Here is a 20,875-nt window from a genome sequence, read left to right on the forward strand (position 1 = left end):
ACATTTTTCTATGGGCCGCTGTCCTGGCATGTCCCGGCTACATAGAGTCATGAGGGCAGAAACGCTCTCAGCCATATGCCACAAAAATAATAGGTCCCTTTTCGCAATCACGTGTCACCTTTAGCACCATATTTTGTCACCAGAACCAGCTACGCGGGTGAGAGCAAAGAGCCAGATTTAATTTTACTTTTTGGGCGGAAGTTAATGCTTTAACCAACTTATTTCGTTGATAGTATTTGAAATAATCAACTGCCTACTCTGATGAACTCTGGTCCCTTCCCTATCTCACCTTGTGGGTATCAGCTGAGATGCTGGTCACGCCTTTCACCCGGAAATCGAATGGCTGCTCCAGTGGGTATCCGGCTTTCTCCATAAAGACGATGAGGAAGCCCCCCAGACAAGCGTCTACGTGAAGAGGTATTTTGTATTTGACAGCCAGCTAGTTCCAAAAACAAAGACCACAAGAGAATTTCATGTAAGGCCATATAACAAAAACTCTGCAAGACACAGTGGAAAGGTGTGCTGTAACCCCAGGCCACTACAGACTGTGTCTTTCAGGCTTTAAAAAACTGGCTAGTTTGACATTCCTAATAAAGCTCATCTTTCAAATGTATTCAGGCTTCAAAATAACTCCTCTGAAATGTGGTATTTTATATTTAAATATGCAGGGCCTCAACCTCACTATAAAATCAAGCAGGAGACGAGTAGCCCTCTGATGCAGGGGAAAGGTCCCGGTTTAGTAACTGCAGGGTGGGGCGGAGGGGGTGCTGGGGGGCGGTGCTCTTGGATGCCAGCCTCTGGTAGGCAGGCTCCTACATGCAGCTCACCTTCCCGGCCGAATCGAAATGCCAGTACTCTTTCAGAATATCCAGTTTCAACAAAGTCTTCTTCCCACAGCAGAAGCCAGTAACTTTCTGCGGCTCCAAATGGAGCTGTAGGGCTTCCTATGGGGCTCGGGAAACTTGTGCACCAATCTAAACCCACACCTCCCTCTCCTTGCCGCGTACTGCACTGTTAGATTCTATTTTTAAATCTCAACTTGAGGGCCCAGCAGCCAATTTCTCCCGCGTACCTTGGCCACTTCCGGGACAGGATCGATGATGCCATGAGGAAACTGGGGGGTAGAACAGACGAGCATGGCCGTGTTCCTGGAGATGGCTCTCCTCATTGCCTAGGGGTTTAAAGTGGAAAGGAAAATGAGAAGCCACGTTGAAGTTCCTTTTCCGTGCTGCTGCTGAGAGAACTCCAGGCTAGCAGCTCCGGTCTGCACTCCTCTAGCCCGCCTCTTCCGCCTCTCCAACCCGGGAGAAGCCCGCACCCCGCGATGGAGGCAGCACGCAACACGGCCAGAGGGGTCCATCTGGTGAGGCCACAGCACGGCAAATCACTGTGGGAGGAAAAAGGGCATCGGGCCAAGAGGCAGAGAGGCCTGTGCGAGTCCCCATCCCACGCACGAGCGTGGAAACCTGGGGCAAACGGCTTAACTCCACCCAGACAGTTGCCTCACCTGTGCACTGCAAAAGGACAGATAGTCTCGACAGCCTCCCTGGGTTGTCACAAGGCTCAGACGCAATTCTTACAGTGTCCAGACACTGGCGGGTTCTCCATACAGGCACGGCATAAAGAAAATGACTAAAGGACTACTACTGGCTCTTACAAAAAGAAAGCCTGCCATCTGTGACGACATGGATGAACCTGGAGGACACTCTGCGAAGTGAGGGAAGCCAGGCAGAGAGACAAACGCTGCATGACCTCACGTATGTCGGACGTACGACAGACTCAGAAGCACAGAGTAGCACGGCGGTTGCCAGGCCGGAGGATGAGGGGCACCAAGCTGCAGTGATGCCTGACAGGAGTTCTGGACCGCTCGCAGACGGCCATGTGACCACGCCTAACAATACTGCACTGTGTGCCTGACGTCAGCTAGAGGGCGAGAGAGTGGCCTTATGTATTCTAACCCAGGAAAAGGAAAAAGAAAGAAGATGGTAACTATTTGGGGAGACGGAATATGCTCCATAGTGCGACTGGTGACCAGTCTGCAGTGGGCACCCGTGTCATCAGACAGCAGCTGGCACCTGAGATACAATTTTGTATTTGTCAATTAATTAATTAGTCTGTTAATATGTCAATAAAGATGGCCGGCAGACATAATGCTAGTGCTAATAAATTGGGTAGTTTAGTTCTGAAAAGATACAGTGACTATTGTATTGGCGAGGATATGGATTCGGGCCCACGAAAACCACAGGGAGCGTCCTGGGGCAAGTCAGTCCGTGCTCATTTTACAGAGAGGAGAAAGGGACGTTGCGGAAGCAAAACCCAGATCTGCAAAGTCTCAAGTCAGGGCCTGGACCTTCTTGCTATCAGAGCTCATGAATTCATGAAAACCCTGAGCCGCGCTCCATCACTGGCTGGTGGCAGCTTGTCAGCTCTGGCGCCTGCAGTCAAAGGCCTCTGGAGCCTCTCTGCGCGCAACGCTGGAAACGCCAGTCAGTCAGGTGTGTCCCGCTCCTCACCATCCATGGCACGAACAGCCCTTCAGGGGAACTCACCCGAACATCCACCTCCATCATTTTGTTCAGTGGAACCCGGATAATCTTCATCCCAAAATAATTGGCTGCTTTGTCAAACGCAGCATGAGCACTTTGGGGGGCCACACTAAAAGAGAAGAGGGAGATGAAATTCAGATAAAAACAGGGTTCAAGAGAGAGCCTAGTTAGCAGCTCATCTATGTTACCAGGAGTAAACTTCTAATTATTTTCCTCACATTTTTACAAGTGCTTATATTGTCTTACTTTTCTTTTTAAGCACAAAGGAAAAGAGGCCAACTGATTTTCTGCAGAAATCTTCTCCCTATGGTTTAGGAAACCCCCAAAGCATAAATTAGGGCTGACAGGTAGAAGACGAGGGACTGGGAATCTGGATCAGAGCGGCATCAGGCAGAGCCTTCTCGTGTTGGCCATCCAAAGCCAGGGAGCCGTTGGCGGGGGCATACTGACATGACACGTGGCCAAGCAGGAACCCAAGACTGCTTATATCTGGTCAGCGGTTCCTTCCAGCTCTGCAAGCCCACGAGCCTGTGAGAAACTATAATTCCCACTGCTCCTACACACTTGGAAGCAGCGCTCCCAATATACTGAAATGGGGGCGCCTGGCTGGCTTGGTCAATAGTGCCCACGTTGGGTGTAGAGCCTACTTAAAAAAACAAAAAAAAGACAAATAGCACTGGAAAGGAGACTGAGTCATGGTTAAGTATTTGCTTTCAGACTTCTCTAAATTACTGCACTCTCAAAATCATTGTGCGCCCTTTAAGAAAGGAAAGACGCTATCGCTGAGCACCGAGCACTACAATTTATGTATGGAGAAAGATGGCGGCCTGATTTAGTCTCTTAGGCTAAGGAGGAAGCACAGCATGAGATCACATGCAACCCTTAGTCACTGACACTTGTGGGAAGCCAGGAACCGCGAGGATGTAGTACACACACTCTGGGCAAAGGGAGGGTCTAGAGAAAAAAATGCAGCCAAATATCAAAGTTATGTCCATGGGGTGGCATTATGGGTAAATTTCAAAAAGATTTTAAAAATTTCTCCTCCCAGAAAACAGCCCTCAGGCTGAAATTTTCTTAGGAAGCACCCTGAGGTGGCCTATTATATTTGGGTAACCTTCACTGAACTTCAGGGAATTAAAAGAGTTTTCCTTAGGCTCCAGATCACTTATAATAAACATCACAGAATTCAAAAATGTAGTCCTGTTACTCTGTCACTTTTAGAAAACGGATCTCATTCTTGCTTTCAGCATATACCACGTATAAACTTGGGGGTTGGGAAAGGGGGTGACCTTTAAAATTAACTGGCTGATCCACTTAGGATTCGGTGGAATGTGAAGGGATAAGGGTCAAGGGTGCAGGACAGGATGAATGAGGACTGGAACCGCCAGAGGAAGAGGGAAGAGGAGTAGAAAACAGATGGTCAGGTTGTTTCCAACCGCAGTACTCCAAACAGATAAACCCAAAAGCCACACATACATACATTTCTGGAGTTCTGATCCCGTTCTCAAAGGCCAGGTCCCGGTAAGCTTTGCAGGCCATCAGTATGCTTTCTGTCCCCCCAGAGGTCACCTGAAATAAAGAAGAGATGGCATCCACGGAGTGGAGCGAGGGACAGCTGTCGGCACGCACGTCCCGCCTTATCTTGGTGGTGTCTGATGAAGCAGCAGGTAAGGTCTGGGATGCGCTCTGCAGAACAGACACCGCATGTCTTCCGGAAGGAAATGTGGCTTTATCGGCTGAGCCCAATCCTGGGTCAGAAGAGTAAAAACTACAAAATACGAAGGAGCAGAATCTCTACACTGTATGGAAAGATGCCCTATCTCCCCAGACGTCACCAGCGTGCGGTCTCTTTACACTTCTGCTACTCGCCCAGATGCAGTCAGGATAGAGCATTTTACATTGCTCAAAAACATATCAGGATTACAGAATCGGATTTAAATCTCCAATGCCCACTGCAGGATGAAACTGCAGTCACAAGTGTAGGGAACTAGCGATACCTCAGAAGACCAAGAAGAAAAGTCTAGACATTCCCAAGGGGACTGTGGTTTTGCCAAGTTTGAAAAAGAAAAGCAGAAGCCTCTACTTAGAAGTTGGTTATCTCACTTATCTGAAACCAAAACAAAAATCCTAGTGCTTTTAAATGACGTAAAATGTCTTCCTGAAGCTGGGCCTCGCCCTCTGTTATCGGTGACTTTATCAGAGTACTCCAAGCACGGAGCCTGAAGTCTGACACCTAACAGAACCTCAACTAACATTTCTCAAAGCCTGATCTGGCTCCCCGGAAACCAGGGCCAGCACAGGCACACCATACCCACCAGGCTCTCTTTGGATGACATCTAAGAATGAATCATCTCAGGGGAGTCTGGGTGGCTCAGCTGGTTAAACATCCAACCCTTGATTTCAGCTCAGGTCGTGATCCCAGCGTTGTGAGATCGAGCCCCACAACGGGCTCTGAGCTCAGTGGGGGTCTGCTTGAGGTTCTCTCTCTCCCTCTGCCCCTCTCCCCTCCCCCTTTCTCTCCAAATGAATAAATAAATCTTTTAAAAAAAATGAATCATTTCAAAACAAACAAAAAAAGCCACAGCACTGAGCTAGGTGGTTATTTTCTTAGATTTCTCATCTCTCAAGATTCACACAAGCTTAGATAACTTTTTCACTGTACAGGTAAGAAAAGTGAGCCCCTAAGACTAAAATAATTCACCCAATGCCATCCGTTAGCATCAGTTGATAAAAAGTAAAACTTTTGCCACAGCAACTTCTTACTAGACACCTCCCCAAAGGCAAGGGAAACTAAGGCAAAAATGAACTGTTGGGACTTCATCAAGATAAAACGTTTTTGCACAGCAGAGGAAACAGTCAACAAAACCAAGACAACAAACAGAATGGGAGAAGATATTTGTAAATGACATATCAGAGAAAGGGCTAGTATTCAAAATCTATAAAGAACTTATCAAACTCAACACCCAAAGAACAAATAATCCAATCAAGAAATGGGTAGAAGACATGAACAGACATTTCTCCAAAGACATACAAATGGACAAAGACACATGACAAAATGCTCAACATCACTCAGCATCAGGGAAATACAAATCAAAACCACAACCTCACACCAGTCAGAATGGCTAAAAGTAACAAATCAGGAAACAACAGATGTTGGCGAGAATGCGGAGAAAGGGGAACCCTCCTACCCTGTTGGTGGGAATGCAAGCTGGTGCAGCCACTCTGGAAAACAGTATGGATGTTCCTCAAAAAGTCGAAAATAGAGCCACCCTATGACCCAGCAATTGCACTTACTGGGTATTTACCCAAAAGATACAAATGTAGTTATCCAAAGGGGCACCTGCACCCCAGTGTTTATAGCAGCAATGTCCACAATAGCCGAACTATGGAAAGAGCCTAGATGTCCATCGACAGATGAATGGATAAAGAAAGTGTGGTGTATATATGTATGTATGTGTGCCCGTGTGTGTGTGTGTGTGTGTGTGTGTGTATAAATACATACATACATACAATGGAATATTATGCAGCCATCAAAAATGAAATCTTGCCATTCATTTGCAATGATGTCGATGGAACTAGAGGGTATTATGCTAAGTAAAATAAGTCAATCAGAGAAAGACAATTATCATATGATCTCACTGATATGTGGAATTTAAGAAACAAGGCAGAGGACCACAGGGGAAGAGAGGAAAAAAATGGAACGAGACAAAACCAGAGAGGGAGACAAAACATAAGAGACTCTTGATCACAGGAAACAAACAGCGTTGCTGGAGGGGAAGGCGGGGTGGGGGGATGGAGTAACTGGGTGATGGACACTGGGGAGGGTATGTGTTGTAATGAGCACTGGGTATTATATAAGACTGATGAATCACAGAGCTGTACCCCTGAAACAAATAATACATTTTATGTTAATTAGTTGAATTTAAATTTTTAAAAAAGAGAAAAAACAGGAGGAAAACAAAAAGGAAAACTTTCTACATTTGTGCATTTGGTGAAGCTTAACATGAGACGGAATGAGAGGGGGATTTCTGGAATTTCCTAGAATACCCACACAGAGGACAAAAACACCATTGGCTACAAAATCGCAGTGGTCAGGAGTTAAGTGGAAGATGAGCGAAGAGAAGTTAGTCACACTGTGATTCAGGAAGTCTTCACGAAACACGTGCCCATCACCCACAAAGTAATACGCTGAACTTGGGTACAGGATGCCTGTTTGTAGCCTCTGCACTTTTCTGCTGGAGAAGATGAAAATGCTTATAGTGGAGGTCAGCTCTGTGAATCAGCAGCTCGCCCTGTGGTCTAGCACAAAACCTCAGACGGTCACATGAGGAGCCAAGCGAGCTGTGAAGCAAGTCAGGAAAGGACCAGCAACGTCCAAGTCTCTAGTGCATCAGCCTCTTACTAAGGTCCAGTAATGACCTAAGCCAAAGGATTTCTAAACCCCTAGTCACCCAGCACACACGCCCTATTTTTAGTCCAATAACTAATCAAATCAACATCATTATTTGTTGGGCAAACAGCAGTGTACTTTTGACTGTAAAAGCAGGAATACCTAAATTCTGCCTCTAATTTTTATTTCTGATCCCCAAATTCTGTGTCTAAACACACTACTAGGGGCGCCTGGGTGGCTCAGTCGTTAAGCATCTGCCTTCGGCTCAGGACGTGATCCCAGAGTCCTGGGATCGAGCCCCACATCAGGCTCCTCCGCTGGAAGCCTGCTTCTTCCTCTCCCACTCCCCCTGCTTGTGTTCCCTCTCTCGCTGGCTGTCTCTCTCTGTCAAATAAATAAATAAATCTTTAAAAAAAACATTTAAAAAAAATAAACACACTACTAACCTCCCATTGCCTTCTACCCTCTGTGCCCAAAGAAAAATGGAAATTTAACTGTGAAATCAGATGATAAAAGCTTCGATAACTACTTGTAATATTAGTCAGCTTCTTCCGACACTTATAAAAACTCTCACTGTAATATACGAGAAGTATGTCAGAGAAATAAGAGGAGAACATGGCCTGTTGGGAGAATTTTCTTTCAGATGCTATTTGGACCCAGAGACCTTTGCGCAAGCCAAGACTGTTCCCCAGGGCAACAGAAGTTCTTTCCGTATACGAAATCACTTCTCATCCATTCTAACTGAGGCAAATGAAGTCAGTAACAGGAAAGATAGTTTAGATTGAAGAACAACGAACAAGAAGAGCTTCAGACCTTGGCTGGGAATATGCTAGAGGCTGCCCAGCCATACGGCTCTGTCTTCTCATTTCCCACCTCTGAACTCCAAACTTTTTTCACCAAAAGCAGCTCATCGAGAAAGAGACAGAGAGATGGAGAGAGACAGAGACTGAGAAGAGTGAGAGAAACAGAGGAACTCAAATTACCCCAGAGGTAATTAGCTCCTTGTAAAAGTCTAAGTTTTAGAAAAGACTGGGATCTCAGACTCCATCCTTCTCCCAATCCCGACACCGTAGCAATGCAAAAATACCCCTGCGGTTGGACTTCAGCATTAAGATGAAACACTGAACCTGTCTCACAGCTACTTTCTCTCCTCCCAGCCCACCTGAAAGAAGGAAGAAACACAGTTGCAGAAACCTGCAATAACGACCACCAAATAAGGAAACAGAGAGAATCCGATGCAATCAACTTCAAATACTGGCAGTGAAAAAAAGAGACAAGTTACTAAAGCACAGCAGAGAGCAAAACACAGTTCCTAATCCCTCCTCCGAGCCCTGAAAATTGTCCAGCAAGCCAGCGAAATCCTGAGGATTCTCATGAACACCCCCCAAATCTTCAGAGAAGCAAGTGGAGGGGGTTCCTTATCTTCTGATCAGTGAGTGGTAGACATGGCAGCTAGGGAGAAGCAGGCAACACGGAGAGAGAGAACATTGGGACTGACCCCTCAAAGTCAGAGATACAGGATGGGTTAAAGAACTAATCAAAGCCCGAAGAGTTACTGTCTTCCAACTAGGCAGAGTGAACTCTAACAGGTAACTTTTAGCAATATCTCAGAAGAAGAGACCCAGATAGTCTAATACAGGTGGAACCAAGCGGCCCTCAACCAAACGCTCTCAGACGAGAAATCAGCCAACATGCATCAGAACAAAATCGAATGTTCTCATGAGCATGAGCCACAATGAAAGAAAATGGCATGGTAACTGTGTAAACACACAGAAAGAAAGAAAAACAGCAGCCTGCAAAATAAAAGCCTAACTTAAAAGATAACAGTCTAAGGAGAAGGGAATTCCTCACCACTGCTTGTCACTACAGGACAACGCGACAAGAACACTGTTCAAGAAAACACGAGCCGAAAGACTGGACACCAAAACAAGAGAATGAGACTGCAGACCTAAAACACAGAGTACCACACGACCCCGATACAGGGTTAGTAAGGACACGAGGGACGGAATAAACACTGCCGAGAATAAAGATCAGGACGTAGAGGAAAGGTTCAAGGCAAGTGTAATGAACCCAGGTTACAAAAAGACAGAGACTGAAAGATCACTGCCACTCCACACTTGTGTCCCTCTGGTTAGACACAGATAACCAAAAGGTGTTCGGACGTGGTCGCCAACCTGTGAAATCGTATACTCTAAGAATAGCTGAGTAGGCTAGGAAGAAAGCGGGGAAGAGAAGATCCAGAGGGAAAGAGGCTGTAAAGTGTACAAAGGTCATGTGTAAAACAAAAAAAGAAAAAAACAACAATCATGGCACTCCTACTTCCAGCAATATAGATTATACAGCTTGGGCAGCCCGCCCTCCCATGGGAAACAACTAAAAAGCCTCCTAAAACATGAAAATTTATTTTACATCCACCACTGAGCTTATAACATAAAGGAATATACTGAACCCAAACAGAGCAAAAATGAAGAATCCTAGCAGATAAGTGAGTGCCAGAGCTGGTTTCAACTTTGAGGGCTGCTGCCACCCCTGAGACCACCAACTCCCACTGTGACAAATGAACAGAAGGTAAACTGAGGGCCTGCCTAAGGTAAGGAGTCAAACAGGAGAGAGCCGGAGAACCTGGGACTTACACCCACATTTCAGGGGAACAAGGAATTAAACCCCACTCGTGCAGAAGAGGACAGCAAGAAAAACTGCTTTCTCAACCCTGACCTGATGCTCAGTAAAGAAAAAAAGGATCTCTCAAGAATGGCTCCCCAGACAGCTTGCACGTGGGTCTGCAGTGTGAACCCACGCTCCCGCTGGAGGATGAGACCTCACGCCGAGCATCACGCTCAAATCAGTTCCCGTGTGACGGCACCTCCCAGCGAGTCTCCGGCAACTGGCAGAAGTCATTACATATCTTCCCTGTGAAAACTTAACTTCAATCTAGGCCTCAGAAGTTCCCAGGAAGATGCAAAAAAAAAAACAAAACAAAACACCATCTCACAGGGGCGCCTGGGTGGCACAGCGGTTAAGCGTCTGCCTTCGGCTCAGGGCGTGATCCCGGCGATCTGGGATCGAGCCCCACATCAGGCTCTTCTGCTAGGAGCCTGCTTCTTCCTCTCCCACTCCCCCTGCTTGTGTTCCCTCTCTCGCTGGCTGTCTCCATCTCTGTTGAATAAATAAATAAAATCTTTAAAAAAAAAAAAACCATCTCACAAATATAAGGATATGAGACAATATGAGGGAAACCAGCAGAAACAGGTAAGGCTTGTGAGTAACGGAATTGTCAGACACAGAGTATAAAATAAGTACATGTGATAATATTTAAATAAACAAAACATAAGCCAAGGAAAGGAATGATAAAGAACACCATGCACGGGCGCCTGACTGGCTCAGTCTGCAGAACATACAATGCTTGACCTTGGGACCGTGAGTTCAAGCCCCACGTTAGGCATAAAGCTTATTAAATAATAATAATAATAATAATAATAATAATAATAATAATATAAACACCTTGAGCAAAAACCTAGTCTAAAAAAAAAAAAGGAACCACCAGGCAGACTAAGACAAAATTCTCAAAAATGAAGAATACAATAAATGAAGTTAAAAAAAAACAATGGAGGAACTCAAGTGCAGAGGAGACACAGCCGAAGAGGGAATCCACGAAACCCCTGTACTCATCTCCCAGCTCCAACAATGAGCACCTCACAGCCCGTCTCTCCTCCACCTGCAAACGCCCCGGCCGCCGCTGCTACTGAGAGCACCAGCTGTTTTCACAGCTAATCACACACCAACCAGATGCATGGCAGCCCTTCTCACTCCAGCCCTCGTGTCTCTCAACCTCCTTTGTGCTGTTTGTCTCTCCGGGTGTGTTCCGGTTCATTTTGTATAAGTCCTGCTCTATAAATTGGACTTAGGAGCCACGCAAGTATTTTGCATTGTTCTAAATGAAACAAGGCTCTTTGGACAAATGGCTGAGTTGGGGTCTGAAAATGCATAAGGTAAACCTGGAATATCTCATCAAATAAAAACATTTTCTCAAAAAAAAAAAAAAAAAAAGGAAAGAAAGGAAGCTTTCCAAGACCACGTGAGTCATTCGAAAGAACCCAGAGGCCACAATGAAGCGGCTCCCGCTGGTCAAAATGGGCTAATCTGAGCACCCATCAGAGGAGCAGCTACAACGGACTAAAGCACGTGGAGCAGTCCGTATTTTCCACCCCACTGTTGACTGACATGTGAATTACTCCCAGGTTTCAACACCACGGACAACGCTGCTATGAATACCCATCCATCCTGACGCACACGTGCCAGTTTTCCCAGGGTAAACCTGAGTAGTGACATCTCAGGATCAGGAGATTCGTATTTCCTCAACTTGTCCAGATGAGGCCCAACTGTGTTGGGGTTGCTTAACTGATGGTCTCTTGAAAGTTCACGGAGTCTCTGGCACAGAATACCTATGGACTGTAAGTATGCTGGATGGATCGAAGAGGGAGGAGGAGGGAGAAAGGAGCAGACAGAGCAGACGCACAAAATATTTACAGTTACCGAATCCAGGGTGTTGTCCGCTCTAGCTACTTCACGTTTAAGATTTTTCAAAATACGAAATGGAGGAGGAAAAAAATCTTAAAAAATATACAATAAAATGCGAATGCTCTAAAAATTACAAAAGTTAACATTTCTACGTTGCTATTATCTGGATTTTCTTACTAATAATCACATATTACTTGTATAACAAAATGTTTTCAGCAAACTCTATTTTAAGCTAGAAAAAATAAGATTATTGGAGGCCACCTGTATATACTTACACATCCACAGGAATCCGGCCCCCCATTGAACAGGGAACAAGCTATCCTCACAATCTCCGCCTCGATCTTTCGCAGTCCCGGGAAGATATCTGGATGCAGTGGGTTGCTCCATGCAAAATCTCCATAAGCCTGCAAAGAAATGCACGCAGATATGAAGTAGGATGGGTACGCTGTATGGGACAAAGAACCATGCACTAGACAAAAGTTTCTAGGCATCAGGCACAATACTAGAAACTGGAAAAATGGTAAGATATGTGTTCCCCTCTAAAGAAAATCAAAATACAATGGAGACAGACATGCAAATAAATTATTCTACAGTGTGGTGAGAGAGGAAGTAGAAATGCAGTTAAAATCACATACTAAAACACCAAACAGACCCAGCTTGCAACCTTAGCTTTGCCTATTACTTCTAGCTGTGTCATCTTAGGTCCGAAAAACCTGAGGTTCAGTTTCCTCGTGTGCTCAAGGGCATAATCATGGTACCTACCTGACAGGGTTCTGGCACTAAGTAAATAACAGAAGGCACGCAAAGCCCTTAGGAGAGCCCGCGGCACAAGGCAGCCATTGTTCTGAGTACCATACCAGAGCTGTGCGAGGGATGGAAGGAGACCTGAGGAGGGAGTAACAAACAGCCCAAGGGGTCTGAGTGTCTGTACCAGCAGAACCTTGAGAGATCAATGGGAGTTCGTCATTTAGAACAGGTGGAATGAAGGAGGGGAGGGAAACATGATAAGAGCAAGGTACACTCAGTGAAGAGGGAAGGCGGAAGTTCGTGTTTACGTGGGAAAGTAACAGAGGTGGTTGAAACACACAGGTGGGAGCTGGCTCACGACGGGGCTTGCATTTTCTGCTACGTAAGCAGCTGGGGTTTTACCCCGTAGATAGTGGGAAGCCACTGAAAGATTTTTAAGCCGAGAAGTAAGATCAGAGCATTATGTCAAGATATAGCTGAGCCAAACCTATAGTATTTAGTAAGGCAGAAGCAGTTTCATAGTTATCGTAATCAAACACAAAGACCTTAGAGACTGTTAGGTCCAATGCCAATTTTATATGACAAAGTGGGGTTTAGGAAATGAATTTGATCAGGAAAGGAAGAAGCTATAGGCAACTCTAAAGTCAACAAAAAAGGAGAATTATTTCAATTGTAAGTGAGCCTACTGCTCATTCTCAGATCGTTTGATCTCGGGTGGTACAGGAAATGATGACCCAAGTGTCTGTTCCTCCTCTCCTCTCATCGAACAAAGCATGTCTTGTCCTTAACATCCTCAAATAATGGGGAACTGACTACCTTCCCTAGCAATCTGCCCTCCACATGGGGCACCTACAAAGCCTGGAAACATAAGTAATATTGTACTTTTTTACGGACGGAAGATGTCTCTGACGATGTTACCCATAGTCACCTATGTGTGAGTAAAGAGAAACTTTCTGAACTTATTTTTAACAATAAACTTTCCTTAAGTAATTTTTTTATTTTTTGAATTACAAAAGCAAGCAGACAAACTGAGGTAGGACGAAGGGCACAGACCGCCCACACTCCCCTGGGTGCTGGCATTCACCTTCACGAGGAGTTCGGTGAGCTCCTCTGCCCCGCTGTATACCGCTCCGGAGGCCTTCCCTTCCTGCCAGAAGACGTCTGCGGAGAAAGTTAAGACCACTGGGTCAGTAAGCAGGAACGTCCCCCAAATACAAAGAAATACCTCTGGGTACAAGAGACAAAAAAAACTTTTGAGCAGAAACCCGGAGGTGTTCTTCTATATTAAATCAAGAAAAAGAATTCCAATAAAGACCTAGCATAGCAAAACAAAGATGAAAGATCTTCCACTATTATGAACAATAGTGTGAAAAAGATATTAACAGCATCCAGGTATAACAGAGTCCAACAATGACGTCCTTGCCCCCAGCTGCCTTCTACCAGTAGAAAATTGTTCCTTTATCTATGCTCATTTTGTGGTTTCTGTATGGCTATCTTGACTTTTTCTCCCCTTCCTATCCAGTCAAAGGAAGTGTGAGAACTGTTATGAGCAGAGCTGGCAGGGAAGAGCAAGGCAAAGTGTGAAACTTCAGCACACTATCGTCAGGGCTGGAGCCAGGGAACTGAATCCCTGACCAAACTACAGTGATGCATATTCCATCAGCACCTTGGTCTCAGCGGCCCCGCCCTCACACAGGCCCAAAACCCACCCACAATTCCACTTCCTGTCTGAGGTGCTTCTCCAAAGATGGTCTACACTGTATCAACGAATCTGCTGATGTGGGTATCTCAGGTACAACATGGCTGGGCCCCACTGAGAGTGGGCAGTGACAAAGCTACTACAGAGACACACTAACTGAAAACTGTTGCCATGGCTCCACAAAGCCAAGATCTTCAGCTCCAACAAGAGAGCAGAAGATTGAGGAGCGAACCTGCAGACCGACCCCTCATCCTCAGGCAATCTGCCAAGCTCTGGCTTGATTCCAGTAGGACTTTCCCTCTTTCCTTAGAGGACACTGGACTGTACCATGCATGTCTTCAGACCAGGGGCCTGAAGCCTTTCAAAAATAGAATATATGGTATCATTTCCTGTTATTTTACTGGTGCTATTGACAATGACTTCGAAAAGGAAGGGAAGGCAATATGGCGGCAGCAATGTGCCCTCGCAATCATAGGTATCTTTAACATCCAGGTCTCAGAGGGCTGATCCCTGCTTTATATCATCTATAAATCCTGGACTGCAGCTAATTTTGTACCATCCAATGTCAAAATCTCGACATACGTCAATTAGAAATTTTTAAGTGTATTTGTTGAAATGCAATGTGGTATCCTGGATTGGAGCCTAGAACAGAAAAAAGGATACTAGTGGAAAAACTGGTGAAATAGGAATAGAATTTGCAGTTTAGTCAACTGCTGTTTCGACAAATGTATCATGGTCACTTTAGATGTTAACATCAGGAGAAGCCAGTTAAGGGGTGTATGGGAAATCTCTATGTATGAATCTGTATAATTCTCTATAAATCTAAAATTAAAACAAACTAAAAAGCCTATTTTCTAAAAGTATTTGCAATAGGATCTTAATCTATAACAAACCTGTGTTTGTGTTAATACTCAACATTTATGGGGCGCCCGGTGGCTCAGCCAATTAAGCGTCTGCCTTCGGCTCAGGTCATGATTCCAGGGTCCTGGGATGGAGCCCCACATCAGGCTCCCTGCTCAGTGGGGAGCCTGCTTCTCCCTCTCCCCCTTGCTAGTGCTCTATCTCTCACTCTCTTTCTCAAATAAATAAAACCTTTAAAAAAAAATAGTCAACATTTATTGAGCACTTACTATATGCCAGGTATTATACATTTATAGGTATGATCTTATTTAATCTCGGTAATCATCTTTTCAAGTAAGTTGTATTATCCCCACCATAGAAAGAGACCAAGACATAGGTGAAGTAATTCACGCAAGGTCACACTTTAAGTGGCCCAACCAGGATGTGAATGCAGACTGATTCCACGAGTTACACTCTTTTTTAAAGATTTTTTTATTTTTCAGTAATCTCCATACCCAACGTGGGGCTTAAATTCACAACCCTGAGATCAAGAGTCACGTGCTCCTCCGACTGAGCCAGCCAGGGCTACACTCCTAAACATTAAGCTACTTGGTGTATTTATCCTTCCCTTATGTGCTCATGCATATATACGTACGTATATGTGTGTGTTTATTACACAACAACACTATTAGGATTCTGACTTACGTATGTCTACATAACCTGTGTTTATCTTGTGATGATGGGATTTTCTTTTGTGCCTTTGTGCAGATTTCACAATTTCTGTAATGAATCTGTAGTTCATTTTTATTACATATATTCTCTTTTTAAGAAACAAACGTATCGGTTTTACTCAGGCTTACAAAAGGAAACGGGACCAAGTTCCAGTTCCACCGTCTCTGAGATTTGTTTGCTTTATGGATGAAGGATGAATTTAAATATAATTTTTATAACAAGAAATTCAGCCTCTGAGATAGGATGAACATGTAAGTTCCAGCAATGAAGCGCTGTTAACCTATCGACATGAAACAATGACCAAACCGGCCACGCTAGGAAAGCAAGCACTTGCGTTCGCCGAGAATCATACCCATAGAGCTGTATTCCTTGAGCTTCTCCAGAACTGCCGATGCGCTCAGACCTTGAGAGGGCAGAGCCTTCACATACTCCTTGTCCACTTTCAGGAATGACATGTTCTTGCTTATATCATCCTTGGTCTTGTTCACCTTATCTTGGATCTCCAAATGTAAGAAAGACAAAGTTAACAAGGAGATGGAAGAACACAGGCCAGGGAGCAGAAGAACCAGTTATGACTCCTAGTCCACCGCTCAGGGCTGGGCGCCACACCAGTGCTACAGAACGGGGACGGTCTTTTTCTTTAAAACAGAGATGGGGACGTTCCAGCTGCCCAGCTATTTTCTGGCATGTGCGATAGGCTCTTCAAAGTCTGAAAAGTCAACTTTCTCTCTGAAAGTCAAAGATGCATTCAATCCCCACCGCCGCCCCTTTCTTCTGCCAGGCCGACATCACCCCTGCTTTACTAGGTTTGCACACGCCAGTGTCAGCACCTCTCCGAGCGCGGTATTTGGATGTTATCTGCGTCCTGGCAGCAGCCAGTGTGTGGTAAAGAAACAAAGGTGGAGTCATGAACGGTAGCCAGAAAATAGGCCAAGCCGCAGAAGGGATTCTGGCGCTCGTGCAGGTGATGAGCTCCGTCACCAGACATGCACAGAGCACCCCCAAAACTCCCCACATGCGTGCGAGACACCCCGGGGGGGCCGGGGAGACCGCATTCGATCTCCTTGGGCTGTCGGACACCTGTACTCCGACTCGTAAGTGCTAAGGGGAGCAACGGTCATTTCTGCTACAGTTTATCAACTATGGCTGTTTCTCCTTGGTCCTCATCCTCACCACTATAGTCTGGGCCACGTGCTTTCCCTCCCTAGCTGCTGAACTACCCCCGCGGGCCAGGGAGACACGATGAACAGAACACACGAGGCAGTACGAGTGAGAACCACTTCTGTTCTCACGACGGTTCCTTGTAGCAGCAGACACAGAAAATGAAAGTCAGGTAGTGGAAAGTGCTGGGGGGAACAGAGCAGAGTTTAAAAACACAATGAAACCTAGCAGGGGCTGCTACCTGTGCTAAGGGACTGTTGGGGGGGGGGAAGGCTTGGAAGAGTGGCTACAGGTCACAATTTGTGTGTGTTACACAGAGACGGTTTCAGTGACCCGTTTGTGAAAGTCTGAAGCCCAAGATCTGACCCCAAATGGTTCGACTGTCCCATCTCTAACTGTAGAGGATTAGAACACGAGAGGACCCTCGGAGACTCGGCCCCCAGCGAACCGCAGGGAAAGCCTCGCCTGCGAACCACGCCGGCCAGTCTAGCAGGCAGGCACCGGCAGGCGGCGGAGGCCGCGCCCCAGGGCAGTAGGGCGGCAGGTGATGGGCATGAAAGGGTTTTTAAAGTTGTACATGGACGATGCTGCCTAAACGGCGAGCATGCAACGGGGAGCAAGCATGGAAGCTGAGCTTCCGAGCCAGACTGCTGCTGTAGTAAAACAGAAGGGACACAAACCGATGGGGAGCCGCATCAGAAAGCACAGCAAGCCCTTCCCCCACCCCGTGCCTGCCTCAGAGCCTGTATCACAGTTTAATTTCCTCACAGCCTTTTTTTCAAAGTGAAATTCTTATGTATTTGTTCATGTATCTATTTTCTATCGTTCCCAGGAAAACGTAAGCTGCACAGAGCAGGGACTCAGTCCCCAGCACCCACAGCGGTACCCAATGCAGAGAACGGGCCCACGAACCGCGTGCTGAGTACGCGAATGCAAGGGAATGAAGGAGACAGGGGGACACACACACACTCGCTGGGAACAAAGACCTCTCGTCTCTGAGCCTCAAAATCTGCTTCTAAAAAACGACAGGTGATTACATAGTTTCTAAGTGCCTTCCAATTCTGTTATTTTATAAATTTAAGAATGGGTTCTGGAACCGTAGCATTTATTTGTCCCAAAATCTGAAACTGAAGGAGAAACGTGTGAAGAAAAAGAGTAGAAACATGCAGGGAATGAAAAGGGGAAAATGCTAGCATCCTTTGAATAGCATCCAGTCCACCCTCTACAGCTGCCCTCCCCCTCCCCCTTAACTCTAGAACGACTCAAGATTTCATTGTAGAGCTTAAGATGATTTAGGGTCAAATAAAAGCCTATCTACTCCCATTCCCCTTTTCTACCCCAATAACCACTTCCGCTTCCCTACAGGAAATGACCTGAAAATAAATACACAGTTATGGGAGAGTTCGTTAGCACAGGGGTCTGAATGGATTTGGGTCAAAGGCTAAAGATGACTGACATCTCTTCTGGTCTGGCCAGGACATGGGAAAAGGGAAAGGGAACTGAAAGCCAAAAGGGAAAGAAAGCTTGAAGGAAAGCTGAGGGGCAGGCAGGGCACGGGGGGAGACGCAGACATCAGGGCCCGTGTGCCTTCCTGACAGCTTGCATGGGGCCTGCCCTGTTTATCTTCTTCTGTGATAAAGAGCTGCTGGGAAGGGTACAGAGGTGACTGTCTTATCCTCAGTGTGGGTGAGGGGACAGAGGACACAGTGAAGGGAACAGACTATGCTGCATACAGGTACAAAGAGCAAGAGAACAGTGCTCTCTAAGTTCTAAACCTGGGATCCGCAAACTACAGCCGAGATCCAGCCCCTGGCCATTCTGTAAAGAAAATGTCAGTGGAACACAGCCAGGTGCAACTCCTTACCTGCCTATCGCCCTGTGCTGCTCTCCCGCTCCAGGGGCAGACGTGAACGGTTCTGACAGACATGGTATGGCCTGCAAAGCCTAGAATGTTTCCTGTCTGGCCCTTCACGGAGAAAGTCTGTCAACCCTGACCTAACCCGGGAAGCACCCGACCCCCAGACACGTATCTCAGTCAGTGCAGCCAACTATTGCTCTAAAGCATCATGCCCCTTCGGTCAGCTTTTCTAATTTCAAATTCTGCCTTAACAGACATCGCTTGTCTCCTCTGGTCAAACAAGCTGGAGAACGGTTTCTTAGGTTAAGTCAGGTGTCTTAATCTTGGCACTTCCGACATCTTGTGCCAGGTAATTCTCCGCTGGGCCCTGCAAGATGTTTGGCAGCACCCCTGGCCGCGATCTACTAAGTGCCAACAGCACCCCCCTCCAGGTGTGACAACCAAAGGTGTCCTCAAACACTGTCCAAAGTTCCTTGGGGGGGGGGGGACAAAAATCACCCCTTGCCCTTGGGAATTCGCACTAGGTTCAGTAAACAGAAAGAGGTCATGACCACAGGGGTGGCGGGAGGGGAGGAAGATCTACACGGATTCCACTTACCTTGCGACCAATAATAGGCATCTTCCTGATGAGCTTAAAACATCTCTTTTTAAACCTTGACCATAAACCTAAAAGAAACAAAGGGTTCTGTTATCCAAATAAATTCCCATGGATAATGTATGAACTACTCAATGTGCCTTCTGCAACCTCACCTGCCTTCTGATCGCAAAGGTAGTCTCTTTCTGTTTTAAAAAACCTTGAAATTTAAATTGCCAAGTAAGTAACATATTTACATGGTTCAAGAATTTTAACAAATTGGGGGGCCTGGGTAGCTCAGTCAGTTAAGTGTCCGATGCCCAGTTTCTGCTCAGGTCATGATCTCAGGGTCCTGGGATTGAGCTCCACATCGGGCTCCACACTCAGCATGGAATCTGCTTCAGATTCTCTTTCCCTCCTCCTCTGCTTCTCCCCCAGCTCACATGCACTCTCTCTCTTTTTCTCTCTTTCTCAAATAAATAAACAAAATCTTTTTTTTTTTTTTAAGATTTTATTTATTTATTTGACAGAGATAGAGACAGCCAGCGAGAGAGGGAACACAAGCAGGGGGAGTGGGAGAGGAAGAAGCAGGCTCATAGCGGAGGAGCCTGACGTGGGGCTCGATCCCATAACGCCGGGATCACGCCCTGAGCTGAAGGCAGACGCTTAACCGCTGTGCCACCCAGGCGCCCCTAAATAAACAAAATCTTTTTAAAATTTTTTTTTAATTAATAAACACACACAGAGCTAAAAGTTTCTCTCTCATCTATTCCCCAGACTTTCATCCTACCCTCAGGTCAACACTACTACCATTCACTTCTAGAACAGCTATCTAGAGTTTCTTTATGCTTATACAAGCAACAGTAAAGAAAAAATCTTATTTGTCCCACCTTTTAAACAAAAGGTAGCATACTCTAGCACTATGTAAGACCTTGATTTTCTACTTGGGCATATTCTCTTAAAGCTTAGTGCTTCCTCATTCATCCTTTTTTTTTTTTAAGATTTTATTTATTTGAGAGACAGAGCACAAGATGGGGGAAGGACAGAGGGAGAGGGAGAAGCAGGCTCCCCGACACAGGGCTTGATCCCAGGGCCCCGAGATCATGACCTGACCGGAAGGCAGATGTTTAACCGACTGAGCCATCCCGGTGCCCCTTCATTCATCTTTATAGCTCTAAAGTAGTCCATGATACGGATGTATCATAACTAATTTAACCTGCCCCTTCCTGATGGGCACTTGGGTTATTTCTAGTATTTCCTATTACCAACAACAGTGAAGCGATAACCTTGCAGCGCGTACCGCACACCTGAGTGCGTGCCTGCAGCATGAATTCCCGGAAGCAGAATGCTGGGTCAAATGACGTATGTATTTCAGAGCTGTTGACCTCCCAAGGTTTCAGATGCCCAACACCTCTCTTCCCTCCCCGAAAACAAATGACCAAGCCATGCTTTTCTTCAGGATCTATGCTCTAGCCTCTCATTCAACACACACCCTGACAATACTTCAACATTTTTTGGACTTCAAAAGGCCTTCAGTCTCATGGACACCAATCAGACTCCCTTCTGTCAGGCAGTGCACAGGACGAATATGGAATTCTGATCCTATCCACTGCAATAATTATAAATACATGGCATCCAAATAGACCATCATAACTTTTAATGAATTCACATTCAATACAGAAGGCACCACCTACCATCCAAAGGCAACTAAGGATCAAGCATTAATAACCTGCTGAAGGCCACAGATCACATCGGCGACGGAGCAGGGATTTGACTGGAGTCTTAATTTTCTTAGCCCTAGACCCTGAGG

At 45.9% G+C, this 20,875-nt stretch overlaps 1 protein-coding gene across 1 annotated transcript in view; it reads right to left on the reverse strand.

Moving 5' to 3' along the window:
* The window catches only part of SGPL1 (sphingosine-1-phosphate lyase 1), a 52,500-nt gene that overhangs the window by 6,495 nt on the left and 25,130 nt on the right, over window positions 1-20,875 (reverse strand). Inside the window, exons 3-10 of the mRNA XM_045783321.2 lie at window positions 19,090-19,157; window positions 15,825-15,972; window positions 13,286-13,362; window positions 11,730-11,858; window positions 4,027-4,115; window positions 2,550-2,655; window positions 1,073-1,171; window positions 290-439 (exon numbers count right to left, since the gene is read on the reverse strand). Coding sequence (XP_045639277.2) covers window positions 290-439; window positions 1,073-1,171; window positions 2,550-2,655; window positions 4,027-4,115; window positions 11,730-11,858; window positions 13,286-13,362; window positions 15,825-15,972; window positions 19,090-19,157 — 866 coding nt within the window. The remainder of the gene's footprint in view (window positions 1-289; window positions 440-1,072; window positions 1,172-2,549; window positions 2,656-4,026; window positions 4,116-11,729; window positions 11,859-13,285; window positions 13,363-15,824; window positions 15,973-19,089; window positions 19,158-20,875) is intronic.

The sequence above is a fragment of the Ursus americanus genome, chromosome 6 (genome assembly GCF_024610735.1).
Source record: "Ursus americanus isolate L20-20 chromosome 6, mUrsAme1.1.p, whole genome shotgun sequence".
Lineage (NCBI taxonomy): Eukaryota > Metazoa > Chordata > Mammalia > Carnivora > Ursidae > Ursus > Ursus americanus.